Source organism: Chiloscyllium plagiosum, chromosome 11 (assembly GCF_004010195.1).
Source record: "Chiloscyllium plagiosum isolate BGI_BamShark_2017 chromosome 11, ASM401019v2, whole genome shotgun sequence".
Lineage (NCBI taxonomy): Eukaryota > Metazoa > Chordata > Chondrichthyes > Orectolobiformes > Hemiscylliidae > Chiloscyllium > Chiloscyllium plagiosum.
The window spans coordinates 11,035,302-11,051,572 of NC_057720.1; the positions used below are offsets into that span (position 1 = coordinate 11,035,302).

Sequence of the window (16,271 nt, forward strand, 5' to 3'; positions counted from 1 at the left end):
TAATGGTAATGTCACTGGACACCAAGCTGGGGCCTGGGTTTGAATGTCATTGTGGCAGATGGTGAAATTTAAATTCAATAATATCTGGAATTAAATCTAGTCTAATCTGACCATTATCACGATTATTGTAAAAGCCACATGATTCTCTAATTTCTTTCAAGGAAGGAAATCTGTTGTGTTTACCTGGTCTGGCCTACATGGGACTCCAGGCACACAGCAAAATAGTTGATACTTAACTGCCCCCTGGGGTGGGAAATAAATGCTGGCTTAGCCAGCGATGCCCTCATTCTGTGAATGAATCAAAAAAAAGCTAGCCGTTACCCTTACATAAATTGTGGCATTTTTAGCTATTTTAATAGCTAAATATACATGTGATGAGCATGATGTTATTGTTCATTCCTATTAAGTATGTCTTCATGCTGTGCATAAATAAACTCTAGTTCACTTGTGAAATTTATTTCCATACCTACAAAGTGAAATACTTATTAGCTGGCACACAACAAATTCCTTACAAGCTGAATTGACATATACTTGGTTGAGTTGGTAGTTGTGTTGGAAATATATTTTTTCTGTATTATCCAAGATGTTCTTCCAGACCTTTCAGACATCAGCTGCCAAAGAGAGTGGGTTGCTTGAGATCTATGGTTTTTCGGTGGGGTGTGGAACTTACTTTGCAAATGAATTGATTTAGATGCATTTGGTTTTCTGCAGGTTAAAGTGAGTTAAAGTAACTGGATGAAAACATCTAGAAAGAGAGCAGTTCTTTTGTTCTCAGGGTACATGAGTGATTTGAACTTGGCTTCAGGGATCCTAAAATTTACTAGTGGTGCTAAAACAGCATATGAACAGATAAATGTACAAATTAGGAGAGGAAATTGGCCATTCTATTCCCCTAGTCTGCTCGGCCATTCATGGCTGATCTAACTGTGGCCTCAATTCGACATTCCTGCTCATTCACCACGATAGCCTTTGTCTCCGTTGTTAGCTGATAATCTATCTACCTCTCCTCAAAAAATTTCAATGACATTGTTATCGAGGGAAGAGAATTCCAAAGATCTACAGCCCTCTGGGAGAACTAAATTCCTCCTCATCTCCATTTGAAATGCAGGATCCTTTATTTTTAAACTATGGTGTTTAGTTTTAGTAGTCTGGATTCAAAAGAAAGGAGTGGCATCTTACTTTCAACACTCCTCCAACACATTTTCCCAACACTGGCTCCTTCCCACCACTTCCCAACTCCGTGCTGATTGTGTCCAGGGCAAGAACATCCACGGACACCATTCCCGTTCCGATGCCTTCTTGGTGGGCAATTAATGGAAACAAGCACATTGCCTGAATGAAGGAGCTGGTGTTGGGGAAGTGTGTGGAGGAGTGTTGAAAGTAAGATGCCACTCCTTTCTTTTAAATCCAGACTACTAAAACTAAACACCATAGTTTAAAAATAAAGGATCCTGCATTTCAAATGGAGATGAGGAGGAATTTAGTTGTCCCAGAGGGCTGTAGATCTTTGGAATTCTCTTCCCTTGACATGTCATTGAAGTGTTTTGAGGAGTTTATCAGCTAACAATGGAGACAAAGGTTATCTTGGTGAATGAGCAGGAATGAGGAATTGAGGCCACAATTAGATCAGCCATGAATGGGATAGAATGGGCAATTTCCTCTCCTAATTTGTACATTTATCTGTTCACATGCTGTTTTAGCACTACTACTAAATTTCAGGATTCAGCTCCCTGAAGCCAAGTTCAAATCACTCATGTACCCTGAGAACAATAGGGCCACTCTCTTTCTAGATGTTTTCATCCAGTTACTTTAACTCACTTTAACCTGCAGAAAACCAAATGCACCAAAGCTCCCCTCATTAAACTGCACCTGCCGAGAGTCTGCCCAGTTACACAGACTGTCAAGGGTCTTCCTTGGGCTGGGTTTTATCTCCAAGGCTGGGACAACTGAGATCAGTGTTGTTTCCTGGGTATGTGTATGTTGGAGGATAGGTTGAAGCATTTGGATTTTCACATGGGCATGACAACAGGTTGGCCTTAAGGAGAATGACAGACTAGCTATCAAAGTTGGAGAGCTAATTCTGAGCCCTTCCACAAACCGGTGAGGAAGAAATGCAAATGATGTCGATTGTCTAATAATGTTGAGTGATGGCAACTAGCAGCAAAACAACCAAATTATTAAACAAGTGTAACAGGGAACAATGAACAACAAGACCAGGATGAGGTTGTTGAACCTTCCAACAACACATTGCGATGTGAAATATTCATATTATAAACTCTGTTTTACCCGTTTATTTAATTGTTGAATTGATGACAAGTGCCTATATAAAACCATATATATCTGTTTGGGGTAAGTTTTTATCTTCGGAAAAAGGGAGATGTGTTGTGTCACATGGTCACTGTATCATAGCATGTGATCTGAAGGTATCAAATTCTTATTCTCCACCTTAATTGAGAGCATTAGTTGAAACATTATTTGTTGTCCCATTCAATTTTATACCCTCACTGCTGCTATTTCCTTTAACCCAGTGGATGTCATCAACTTTTGATGAAAGTATTTTGAGTAAGTTGGGCCTGTAATCTTGGGTAAAACGGGAGGTGATCAGGGGACTTCACAGGGTAGATGTGGACAGACTGTTTCCCCCTTGTGAGGGAGTCTAGGATCAGAGGGCATAATCTCAAAATGAAGAGTCACATATTTAAGACAAAGATGAGGAGGAATTTCTTCTGTCTGATGGTAGGGAACACTTAACCACAGAGGGCTATCTAGGCTGGATAATTAAAGGTTTTTAAGGCTGAGAGAGACAGATTTTTAATCAAAGGAGTCAAGGGGTCTGCATTCAAGAAGGAATGCAATCCTCAAAACACGGGAAATTGCAAAGGCTTGGAATGCTCAGAAGTGAGCTGTGGATGATGGTAGATTCCTCCTACATTTAGTAGAGGCACAATCAAGGAGTAAATGTGAACAGTTAAAAATGACTGATTTCTTCTAAACATGTTATTGGCTGTGTTTGAATTAAATAGTCCAGCCATATGCATACACACATATCTCGTTTCCCATCTGTAATGTTTGATCCTGTTTTTGTAGGAATTCCTGCCGAATAAGCTGAAAGATAACGTACATAGGAGAGGATGGTTTCAGGTTAGCAAAATGTTAACTCTGTTTTTCTCTCAGCAGCTGCTGTCAGACCTGCTGTGTTTCCCCAGAACTCTCTGTTTTTGTTTCAGTTTGCCAGCATCCACCAGTTCATTGTGTGTATTTTAGTAAGTTTAAATTCCCTCCTTTATTTATGTTCCTCTGTTGCTATCTACTGTGATGTGGAGGTGCCGGTGTTGGACTGGGGTGGACAAAGTTAATAATCACACAACACCAGGTTGTAGCCCACCAGGTTTATTTGGAAGCTAGCTACTTGACAAAGGAGCAGCGCTCCGAAAGCTTGAACTTCCAGATAAACCTGTTATACGATAACGTGGTGTTGTGTGATTTTTAACGCTTTCTACCTGTACTGTGTTTGTGTTTATCTACTGCCCTCTTCTGGTGTCTCTCTGTCACCGAATACGCCTTCACCTTTTTCTCCCTCTGATTTGAAGAGAGGACAAGTACCTGAGGAAGAGAGGTTGGCAACGTCAGGAAGAGAGGTTGGTAACATCAGGAAAAGAGGTTGGTAACTTCAGGAAGAGAGGTTAGTTGAGCAGCTGTTAGGTGGAAGCAGTGTCGAGACAGAAGGGGCAGGAGATATGTGTTCACACAACATAGGGCAAAACTAACAAAAACGGTGAGCTCAGGACGAGAGCAAAGGGCAGTCATCAAACCATAAGATGTGGGGTCAGAAGTAGACCGTTCAGCCCATTTAGTCCATCCCACTATTCAATGAGATCATGGCTGATCTGATAAACCTCAACTCCACTTTCCAGCCTTTCCTCATAACCTTTGATTCCCTTACTGATTAGAAGTCAGTCTATCTCAGCCTTGAATATACTGAATAACCCGCGTTGATAGCGCTCTGCAGTCAAGAATCCCACAGATTCACTACCCTTTTAAGAAAAAACATTCCTCCTCACCAATGTCTTCAATAGATGATCCCTTACTTTCAGGGTTGAGGGGTTTCACACTCACAACCCCACAATCTAGACAGACACACACACACACAGACACAAAGACCCACATGCACACATATACATATATTTTGTGCAGTGAATTTGTACTTGCAGAGTTACATTGTACTTTGCTCAAAAACGGCATGAATTCATGTAAAACTCTGTTATCTCACTTTTTAGATTGGAATCAATCTAAACATCATGTCATTGACAGAGAACACAGGGGGCTAACACCTTCAACATATTGGGTAAAAACAATGACTGCAGATGCTGGAAACCAGATTCTGGATCAGTGGTGCTGGAAGAGCACAGCAATTCAGGCAGCATCCGAGGACTCGGATGCTGCCTGAATTGCTGTGCTCTTCCAGCACCACTGATCCAGAACCTTCAACATATTGTCTAGCTAACACCCATTGTTACAGTTAACCTGAGAATGCAAGTTTTAAAAAAAGGTTTTGTGATTTACACATGAAAGAAGTGAAACTATCATGGTATTCAAACAGATGAAAGACTCAACAGACTATCAAGGTATTTTTCAATATATAATTTCAGTTACATCACACTGTAAATTTTTGCTATAAATTCTGTGCCTTACAATTGTGTCCTCCACAATCACCTGATGAAGGAGCTTCGCTCCGAAAGCTAGTGTGCTTCCAATTAAACCTGTTGGACTATAACCTGATGTTGTGCGATTTTTAATTTTGTGTTTTGAAGATTACCTCAGGGTTCAATATAACACAGAGAGTGTGACCACTCAGATTCTGCATGAGGTCAGTTGCCACAAAGGAGGGTGGAATTGATAGCTGAGGAATGGAGTTTGTAGCAGGCATGGAAAGCAGTGACCACAATGATTTCTGTTTCCACCTGGAGATCTTCAGGGATCTATTCTTGGCCCTCTCAACGAGGGACACACAAACTGACCTCTACCCTCCCCACTCGCAGCTCAACATTGGCCACAATGTGCCAACTTGCTCCAATCCAACTCTGGGAATGCCGACACCACTGTTTACGAGTATTGATCCCAAAAGCCCCTTCCCACACCACTGTCTCCATTCTCACCCTCGGCATGGTCAGAAGTTGAAGCACATTCCCTCAGTTTGCCACCTTATTTGAAGTGTCAGGTCAAATCTCCATACCATCCACAAGACTGTCCATCTCTGTAAATCTCAGTTTTCTCAGCCCTTACATCAGCTCATCAACAGTTGAAGTCCTCATCACACCCTTCCTGCTCTTTGAGATTTGACTCAGTACAACACTTAACGCCTTCAACATATTATCTAGCTAACACCAAAATTGTTACAGTTAACCTGAGAATGCAAGTTTTAAAAAAAAGGTTTTGTGATTTACACATGAAAAAAGTGAAACAATCATGGTATTCGAACAGATGAAAGACTCAACAGACAATCAAGGTATTTTTCAATGTATAATTTCAGTTACATCACACTGTAAGGTGCTACACATGGGCACAGAGGGATTCAAACTCAAGCAAGCCAAAACCTAAAATGCCAGGCTGGACCAGAGAAGGGGTGAAGTTTAGATTGGCACAGTTAACAGGTGATGGGGAGGGCAGTGTTGGCATGGTCAGATTTGGAAACATTTGCTACTTAGAAGCATGGAAAATAGGAGAGGGAGTAGGTCATTCAGCCCTTCCAGCCTGCTCCAACATTCAATATAATCACAGCTGGTGATTCAACGAAAACTGAAAATGCTGCAAAAGCTCAGCAGGTCTGGCAGCACCTGTGGAGAGAAATCAGAGTTAACGTTTCGGGTCCAGTGACCCTTCCTCAGAATCCAACTCAGTCCCCCGTTCCCGTTTTCTCTTCATATCCCTAAAATCTCCTTCTTGAAACAATTCAAAATTTCGGCCTGGACCACTTTCTGTTCCTGGCTGGACCCGGGGTTTGTGCTGAGATTCCCAGATTTGGAAAAGACTGACATCAGAGTGAAGAGAATTCCTTATTTAAAACAGAGATGCTAACGGGCAGGAATCAGGGGCGTGTTTGGGGGTTGCTACCCCAGGATCCTGGAGCGACATGTGAGTCATGTGATCCGAGACAGTATTTAACCTGACTTCAAGCCAGAAGGAGGAGGGAAGGGAAGTGAAGTGACAGCGCTTTTGGGTAAGGAGGGAACAAAATGCTAACAGATTTCAGCTCTATCATCTCGCCAGTTGTTCAAGCAGCAGCAGCAGTGAGCTCAATTCACAGCTTTGGGATCTCTGGGTTGGAATTGTGGCTGGAGGGGAGAGATATCCTTCTCTCCGATGTTGTGCAATGTCCCGTTTCGACAAGGTAAAATCATTGTGTCTGTGAGTCGTTTACGCTTGAGCAGCCCGGGAGACTGAAGCCTCTTCGTTCAACTCTCGCCGTAACTTGGCGACTGGTTGCTCATCGATTCTGCGCGGCTTCTTTCCTCCCATCCGAGCCGGCTTCTCCCTCCGATACAGCAGCTGTGAGAGAGCAGAAAGGGCCATTGCCTTGCAATGCAGGGAGGCCCCCGTTGTCGGGCTGTTTTGCTGGGGCTGAATCCTTTCAAAGAAATTGTTTTGTGTCTGTCTCACAAGGGGAAGGGGTAGGCAGGAATCCAGCATTGTGCTTTCACCTCCAGAGTTTGACTGTCTGCATCTGGCTGCAGTTAACTTTTAGTGCAGACTTTAAAAACCAGGAAAACTTGATTCACATAGATCTGCCTGGTTTTAAACACTTCAGAACACTTCGTGCCCCAGTGGAACTGTTTTTCTGCTGGTGCAACGGGTTCGTATTTTGTTTCAGGCTTCCCTCGAGCAAATCTGAAAGTTTTGTGCTATTTCAATCGCTACATTAATTTGTTTCCCTTTATCGTAGACCATAAGAGAAAGGAACAGAAATAGGCCATTCAGCCCGTTGAGTCTGCCCCATCATTCAATCATGGCTGATATATTTCTCCTCCCCATTCCCCTGCTTTCTCCCTGTAATCCTTGATCCCCTTAATGACCAAGAGCCAATTTTTCTCTCTTTTAAATACACACTCAAATGATTTGACCTCCGCAGCCCTCTGTGGCAGAGTCCTGCAGAATTTGCCACCCTCAGGCTGAAGAAATTCATCCTCATCTCAGTTCTGAGGGGTCGTCCCTTCCCTCTGAAGCTGTCCCCTCTTGGTCCTAGTCTCTCCTACCAGTGGAAACATCTTCCCCAAGCCCAATTTGGGTCTCTCAGTACTCGTAAGTTTCAATCCTCTGTTCAAATTCCAACGAGTACAGACCCAGAGCCTTAACCACTCCGCCATTGTCGCCATGTTAATGTTTCCAGTCAAGCGTTTGCTTTGGGCCCGTTGTATCAATGTAGGTGGTCTACAACAAATTGTTGGTCATCATCACTCCTCGAAACTTGATGCTCTCTACCTTTGACCTCCACCCTCCATCTTGCTTCATAGAGCATTAGAACATAGAACAGTACAGCACAATACCAAGCATTTATCTTGACCAAGATCAACCTAACTTGCACACCCTTCAATTTACTGCTGCCCATATGCTTGTCCACGTCGCTTAACTGTCCCTAATGTTTCTGACTCTACTACCACTGCTGGTAGTGCATTCCACACATCCACCATTCTGTGTAGAGAACCTACCTCTGACATCTCCACTCTACCTTCTTCCAATCACCTTAAAATTATGACCCCTCTTTACAGCCATTTCTGCCCTGGGGAAAGTTCCAGGATGAGTGTGGGGTCAGGGAGATGGTATCTGCTGTGGACCTGTTGTGCTGGTAGGCGATTTGCAAGGGATCAAGGCATTCCTGGAGACTGGAGTTGATATGAGCCTTGACTAACCTCTCAAAGCACTTCAGAATGATGGAGATCACAGCCAATGGGTGGCAATCATTGAGGCATGCTGCATGAGGTTTCTTTGGTATCAGGATAATGATGATTGTCTTCAGATCGTAGTAAGGAGAGGCTAAAGGTGTCAGTGAATACTCCCACCAATCGTTCTACACAGAAACTGCGTGCACGGCAAAGGACTCCATCTGGGCCCATCACTTCTCTTGCTGTTGCCGAGTTTCATGATGACACTCTCTCTTAGTTCACACTAACATGGCTTTTCTTAGCACTTGTCAATTGCTGGAGGCTTTTGATGAGTGAAGGGCAATTTTGAATGAGTTTGTGGAGGAATGTGGAATATGGGGAAGAGTATTGTCTGCCTCCCTCATCATACATTTTGAAAGGAGAGACATTTCCAGGGATTGGTCTCCAGGGGAACATTGGTTTTATCTGGGAAAGTGGTGGTGAGATCAAATATTAGTCCTGAATTTATTTGCCGGTGGGGCCATATGGAGGAGCTGTTGGCCTAGTGGTGTTATCGTGGGTCTATTAATCCAGAGATCTAGGTTCAAATCCCACCAAGGCCAATGGTGAGGTTTGTATATAATAATTTTTTAAAATCTGGAATTAAAGAGTCTAATGATGGCCATGAATCCCTAGTTAATCATCAAGAAAAACCTATCTGGGTCTCCAGGGAAGGAAACTGCCATCCTTACCTGATCTGACTGACATGTGATTCCAGACCCACAGTATAAGTGCTGACTCTTAACTGCCGTCTAGGTAATTAGGGATGGGCAATAAAATATCACTAGCCAGTGACTTCCTCATCCCATGAATGGATAACAAAAAAAAGCTGTAAAGAGCTGAATTCCTTGTATCCTTGTCGGACTGACTGAGCTGGTGTATTACACAGGTCTCGATTCCGTATGGGATACAATCAGTTTTTGATTTCGAGAGGAGGTATCTCTGACCTGAGGACATAGAAAAGCGATTAGAAACAGTTAAAATAGGCCATTCAGCCCTTCCAGCCTGCTTCAGCATTCAATATGACCAGGGTTAATCATCCCTATTTGCCCCTTTCTCTCCATAGTCTTTGATCCCTTTAATCCTAAGAACTATATCTAACTCCTTCTTTGATGTTTTGGCCTCACCTCCTTTCTGTGCCAGAGAATTCCACAGGCACCCCACCTTCTAGATGAAGAAATTTCTCTTTACCTCAGTCCTAAATCCCTACCCACCTCTCCAACCTGGTGTGACCCAAATCTGTCACTTTTTTTGCTTCAAGTTCCCCACCACAATGATGACCTTTCGTCAGAACTGATAAATGTTAATGATAAAAGGTAACATTGCCATAGACTTACTGGATCACTGGGCTACTCTCTCTCATGTGTGAGAGAGAGAGAGAGAGAGAGAGAGAGAACTGGAGGTGGTTTAATCTGGGGGGGGGGGGGTGCACCATACCTTGGGGGAGGGGAGAGGTTGAAAAGGAATGACTTTATGGTAACCTCAGCCAATGCATTAAGTAAGCAAAGACAGATGAAAGGGAGTGGGGGAATGGCAGTAGGGAAAAAAGAAGTGTGTTGATTGGAGTGATTCAGTAACAAAAGGGATTCAGCTACAGCGGAGATTAGGGAGTGGTAAAGCCGCAAAAAACAAAGCGTTCCAGAAAAGAAGTGAATCCAGAATACCCAGGAGGAAAGCCAAGAACAAGAGATGAGGTGGAAACAAAAACAGTAGTTGCTGGAAAAGCACAACAGGTCTGGTAGCATCTGTGAAAAAAAGATTATGAAGTCCTGAAGAAGGCTTATGTCCGAAACGTTGATTCTCTTGCCCCTCAGATGCTGCCTGACCTGCTGTGCCTTTTCCAGCACCACGCGTGACCAACTCTGTGAAAAGAAATCAGAGTTAACGTTTCGGAACTGTTTCTGAGGAAGGGTCAGCAGGACCTGAAACGTTAACTCTGATATCTCTTCACAGATGCTGCCAGAGCTGCTGGGCCTTTCCAGCAACTTCTGTTTTTGTTTCTGAGTTACAGCATCCGCAGTTCTTTCGGTTTTTGGATAATCTGGAAAGTTGTTGAACCTGTGGAGAGACTGTTTGTTTTTGCCTGAATTCTTTGTTGACCAGAGCTGAAACTGAAAACAGTAAATCCATGTGTGCAGCATCTGTGCCAGTGCTGAGCCTGAAATATTTCAGCTCCCCTGTACAACAGGGCCGTTTGTCTGTCCTGGGAGGAGATTGCAGTCCATGGCCACGTTCTGGCCGTCTTGTATTTAACTGCAGTATTAACTGATAGTCTGATGATATGGAGATGCCGGTATTGGACTGGGGTGAAAATGTGTTGCTGGAAAAGCGCAGCAGGTCAGGCAGCATCCAAGGAACAGAAGAATCGACGTTTCGGGCATAAGCCCTTCTTCCTGAAAAAGGGCTTATGCCCGAAACGTCGATTCTCCTGTTCCTTGGATGCTGCCTGACCTGCTGCGCTTTTCCAGCAACACATTTTCAGCTCTGATCTCCAGCATCTGCAGTCCTCACTTTCTCCATTGGACTGGGGTGGACAAAGTTAAAAATCACACAACCAGGTTGTAGTCCAACTGGTTTATTTGGAAGCACTAGCTTTTGGAGCGCTGCTGAGTCATCAGGTGGTTGTGGAGGTTTCGGAGCGGCGCCGAAAGCTGTTGCTTCCAAATAAATCTGTTGGACTATAACCTGGTGTTGTGATTTTTTTTTTAACCTGATTGTCTGAGAACAGGATTGCATATCTATTGTCAAGCAGTGAACTGGCGATTTTCTGTAAAGTGGGTTCTGTGATTGGGATTGCTGCCAATGGTGTTTATAAAGTCCTTAAGCTAATGGAAATGACGTAACGTATCATGAGTGCAATCTGACAAGCTCCACTTTCCTAACTGAGAAGGCAGGCCAGGCCTCAGCTTAACATTTCATTCCAATGGTAACACCACCCAACGGTGCAACTCTCCCTCGGTATTGCACTGAAAGCGTCAGCCTAGAGTTTACACTCCAGTCTGAGCAGCAGGACTTAAACCACAAAACTCCTGGTTCAGAGGAAACAGCGCTCCCCACTGAGCCACATTTGGCAAACATATGCTTCCTGATTATAAAAACTGATTCAGAATTTCCAAACCCGTGTCTTACATTCTTGAGCTCATGATAGCAGGATACAATACATGTGGGTTTTGGTCAGGTGCTCACATGGTAAAAGTAAAATTAAAGGGATGAACTATGAATATGCATTAGCACATAATTAAAATAAATTAGTTTAAGAGTGATTTTTCATTTCCATTACCGAAAGGAAAATATTTAGTGCTATTGCGAATGAACAGAGTAGTGAGATTAAGAACAAAGAAAATTACAACACAGGAACAGACCTTTCAGCCCTCCAAGCCTGCGCTCTACCACCTGATGAAGGACCGTTCCTCCGAAAGCTAGTGTGCTTCCAATTAAACCTATTGGACTATAACCTGGTGTTGTGTGATTTTTAACTTTGTACACCCCAGTCCAACACCTGCATCTCCAAATCCTGACCCAGATCCTCTATCTAACCCTGTCGCCTATTTTCTAAGTATCCCTCTGCTCCTGCCCATTCATTCATTACATAGAACATAGAACAATACAGTGCAGTACAGGCCCTTCGACCCTCCATGTTGCGCCACCCTGGCATACTAATCTGAAGTCCATTCCACCTACACCATGTATGTCCGTATTCCTGTCCAATGACGACTTAAGTGCACTTAAACTTGGCAAATCTACTACAGTTGCAGGCAAAGCATTCCATACCCTTAATACTCTCTGAGTAAAGAAACTACCTCTGACATCTGTCTTATACTTTGAAAAGGTGACGAAGGAGGTTGATGAGGGGAAAGCGGTAGATGTGGTATATATGGATTTTAGTAAGGCGTTTGATAAGGTTCCCCATGGTAGGCTACTGGCGCTGTATTGTTCTATGTTCTATACCTATCTCCCCTCACTTTAAAGTTGTGTCCCCTCGTGTTTGCTGTCCCCATACTTGGAAAAAGGCTCTCCCTGTCCACCCTATCTAACCCTCCGATTATCTTGTATGTCTCTATTAAGTCACCTCTCAATGACTCTTTCAAAGAGCTGCTTCAGGCTTGATAGGCTGAATGGCCACCTTGTATGCTCTATTGTTCTTTGATTCTATGATCTTTCATTCACTTATTTGATGCACAGATGGGCTCGCTTTCGACAATTAGAACTGTATAGAGGTAATGGTTCAAAACTCTGGGGAAGCTGTTTAGAACTGGTCTCACTGAGGTCCCTTGGGCTCACTGTCTATCTTTTTACATGTATCAGGATCAGGAAGGCATTATTTATTTATTTGCCTCCAAACTGGAAAATTATATGTTTGAGTCCAACTCCAGGACTTGCGGTTTAATTTAATCTGATTTAAAATGCTTAAAATGTCATCTTAATTCATTGTAATAACTTAGAAGGACCAGGAAAGGAAAATGGGATGAATTTCAATCTTAGGAGTTTGTAAAACTTCAGAAGAACATAAGAGAAAATCTCAGCAGATCAGGCAGCATCTGTTAGGAGAAAAAAGAGCTGACGTTTTGAGTCTAACTCACCTTTTGTCAAAGCTAAAAAAGGGGGAGAAATAGGAAGGTATTTATACTAGGCTGAGAGAAGGTGTGTCATCCAAGGCGCCAGACACTCATTTCAGATTAAGCAGCGTTTCACTTGTACCTCTTTCAATTTGGTCTATTGCATTTGTTGCTCCCAGTGTGGTCTCCTCTATATCGGAGAGACAAAACGCCGACTGGGTGATCGCTTTGCTGAGCACCTTCGCAAAACGCCGACTGGGTGATCGCTTTGCTGAGCACCTTCGGTCTGTACGCAATCAGATCCCGGACCTTCCTGTGGCTTGCCACTTCAACACACAATCCTGCTCCCATGCCCACATGTCTGTCCTTGGCCTGCTGCAATGTTCCAGTGAAGCTCAACGCAAACTGGAGGAACAGCAACTCATCTTCCAACTTGGCACGTTACAGCTTTCGATCTCAACATTGAATTCAACAACTTCAGATGATTGTCCCAGCTCGACCCCTCTGTTTTCATTCTGCTCCGTAATTTACTTGTATTTCATTTATTTTTATTGTTTCACTTTTCTGTACCTCTTATTTCTTGATTGTCTCTCTTTCTCTCTCTCCCCACTTTCTCATCACCTTTTTCCTCTCCTCTTTCCTTCTTTGCTACCCATCTCCCCTGTTTTCCACTTTGCCTCTGCTTCACCCATTCCCCACCCCCCCCACATATTTTGTCACATCGCACTGACTTCAGCCTTGGTCATTCACAGCTCCTAATCTCCCTATAAATCATGATTTGGAGATGCCGGTGTTGGACTGGGGTGTACAAAGTTAAAAATCACACAACACCAGGTTATAGTCCAACAGGTTTAATTGGAAGCACACTAGCTTTCGGAGCAACGCTCCTTCATCTGATGAAGGAGCTTTGCTCCGAAAGCTAGTGTGCTTCTAATTAAACCTGTTGGACTATAATCTGGTGTTGTGTGATTTTTAACTTTAATCTCCCTGTAATCTCTCTATACACTGTCATTATCACCTCTTTATTGCTACCTTTCCTTCTGGAGCCATGACTCACCTTCTCTCAGCCCAGTATAAATACCTCCCTATTTCTCCCCCTTTTTTTAGCTTTGACACAGGGTCAGTTAGACTCGAAATGTCAGCTCTTTTCTCTCCTTACAGATGCTGCCAGACCTGCTGAGATTTTCCAGCATTTTCTCTTTTGGTTTCAGATTCCAGCATCCGCAGTAATTTGCTTTTATTCAGAAGAACATACCTTTTCAAATAACTTACAGTAGATCTTTTTTAACTGACCATCCAGAGTCAAAATCAAGGACCAAGCAATGGTTAATTGGTGTTAATATCGAGCTCTGCTGGACCATTTATTAACATTTCATAATTTTCATAATTGGCCTGGTTAGCACTGTGCACACCTTGACTTTAAGCTTGATTAGAGTCAGAAGATTGATTACCACCTCCATCATTTGCTCTTTGAATCTTGGCCTGCAGATAGGCAAGCTTTCTGTCTGCTGTTGAATGATAAGACCAAATATTGCTGACTCCCTGAGATAAAGCTGTCATGGTTAAAACTACATACAAAACATAAGCACACAAAACGTTCCTTGATTATTTTTTTTAGCGAGCAGCTCCCTGAAGCAGAGATTAAGAGGGCTGAGGTGTTAATGGATGTGCTTAGAAACACATACAGTTGGTGTCCACTGTAAATAAAAATGCTGGGATTAATTACACACAGGATCAGAAATTCAGCTTGAGTTTGAATCAGAGTGTTGGCTCCATATTTTCAGAACGTAATTTTGGGAGAGGACAGGTGCAGTTGAAGGGAAAGAGTATCGTGTAGAAGCCTATGGGGACACTGTGTGTTTAAAATGTGGAAAAGTTTTGACAAAAACAGGTGGAGGGAAAATCTACGTTGTGGAGCTGATGTTTCAGCTAAGAGCTAAGAAACAGATTAAGAGGAGATTTACTTGCAGTGTTTAAAGTCATGATATTTAGATGAAATAAATAGAGGAACTATCCGACATAGTGAAAACTTTGATAGCAAGTACTAGTTAAGTTCAAGAGCGAGATTGGAAGATTTCTAGTTACTAATATCAAGAGATTCAGGATAATGTGGGAATAGGGTGTTGAGATAGATCTTCAGCTATGATCTAGAATGGCTGAGTAGACATGAGGGGCAGAATGGCCTAATCCTGCTCCCATGTTCTTATGGATTTGCGATAGCACCAAGATGACATGATGAGAAAGTTATTTGATAGAGGGTTTGGAATGAGCTGCCTGATTTGGTAGTGGAAGCAAATTCAGTCAAAACTCCAGAGGTAACCGGATTAAAAAGCTGAGAAAAATTGTGGGGATATGGGGTGAGAGCAGGGAAGTGGTGCTATCCTGATGGCAAAGTTGATGGGCCAAGTAATGGAAATGTGTTGCTGGAAAAGCGCAGCAGGTCAGGCAGCATCTAGGGAACAGGAGAATCGACGTTTCGGGCATTAGCCCTTCTTCAGGAATGATGGGCCAAGTGACCACCTCCTGAGCTCTACTGCCTAGTATTCCCCTACATTCCTGATCAGGTGTTACATGCTTTAACTGGAGAGATGGGTGAAGTAGCCAGCTGAATAAGTGGCAATAGACAATAGGTGCAGGAGTAGGCCATTCAGCCTTTCGAGCCTGCACCGCCATTCAATATGATCATAGCTGATCATTCCTAATTAGTATCCTCTTCCTGCCTTATCTCCATAACCCTTGATTCCACTATCTTTGAGAGCTCTATCCAACTCTTTCTTAAATGAATGCAGAGACTGGGCCTCCACTGCCTTCTGGGGCAGAGCATTCCACACAGCCACCACTCTCTAGGTGAAGACGTTTCTCCTCGTCTCTGTCCTAAATGGTCTGCCCCGTATTTTTAAGCTGTGTCCTCTGGTTCGGCACTCACCCATCAACGGAAACATGTTTCCTGCTGCCAGAGTGTCTAATCCTTTAATAATCTTGTGTCTCAATCAGATCCCCTCTCAGTCTTCTAAACTCAAGGGTATACAAGCCCAGTCGCTTCAGTCTTTCAGTGTAAGGTAATCCCGCCATTCCAGGAATTGACCTCGTGAACCTACGCTGCACTCCCTCAATAGCCAGAATGTCTTTCCTCAAATTTGGAGACTAGAACTGCACACAGTACTCCAGGTGTGGTCTCACCAGGGCCCTGTACAGCTGCAAAAGCACCTCTTTCCTTCTATACTCAATCCCTCTTGTTATGAAGGTCAGCATGCTATTAGCCTTCTTCACTACCTGCTGTACCTGCATGCTTGCCTTCATTGACTGGTGTACAAGAACACCCTGATCTCTCTGTACTTCCCTTTACCTAAATTGATTCCATTAATGTAGTAATCTGCCTTCCTGTTCTTGCCACCAAAGTGGATAACCATACATTTATCCACATTAAACTGCATCTGCCATGTATCTGCCCACTCACCTAACTTGTCCAGGTCACCCTGTAATCTCCTAACAGCCTCATCACATTTCACCCTACCACCCAGCTTTGTAAAATCAGCAAATTTGCTAATGTTATTGCTGATACCATCTTCTATATCATTAACATATATTGTAAAAAGCTGCGGTCCCAGCACGGATCCCTGCGGTAGCCCACTGGTCACTGCCTGCCATTCCGAAATGGAGCCGTTTATCACTACTCTTTGTTTCCTATCAGCCAACCAATTTTCAATCCAATCTAGTACTTTGCCCCCGATACCATGCGCCCTAATTTTACTCACTAACCTCCTGTGTGGGACTTTACCAAAAGCTTTCTGAAAGTCCA

The 16,271-nt window shown here is 43.3% G+C and overlaps 1 protein-coding gene across 4 annotated transcripts in view; it reads left to right on the forward strand.

The window, feature by feature from the left end:
- The first annotated feature begins 5,827 nt into the window (after positions 1–5,827).
- st6galnac3 (ST6 (alpha-N-acetyl-neuraminyl-2,3-beta-galactosyl-1,3)-N-acetylgalactosaminide alpha-2,6-sialyltransferase 3) overlaps positions 5,828–16,271 on the forward strand; it is a 301,233-nt gene continuing 290,789 nt past the window's right edge. For 3 of the 4 annotated variants that reach the window (XM_043698677.1, XM_043698678.1, XM_043698680.1), the window contains exon 1: positions 5,828–6,388. In XM_043698677.1, coding sequence (XP_043554612.1) covers positions 6,371–6,388 — 18 coding nt within the window. In that variant the 5' untranslated portion in view covers positions 5,828–6,370. The remainder of the gene's footprint in view (positions 6,389–16,271) is intronic. The other variant, XM_043698679.1, reaches the window with a different exon arrangement.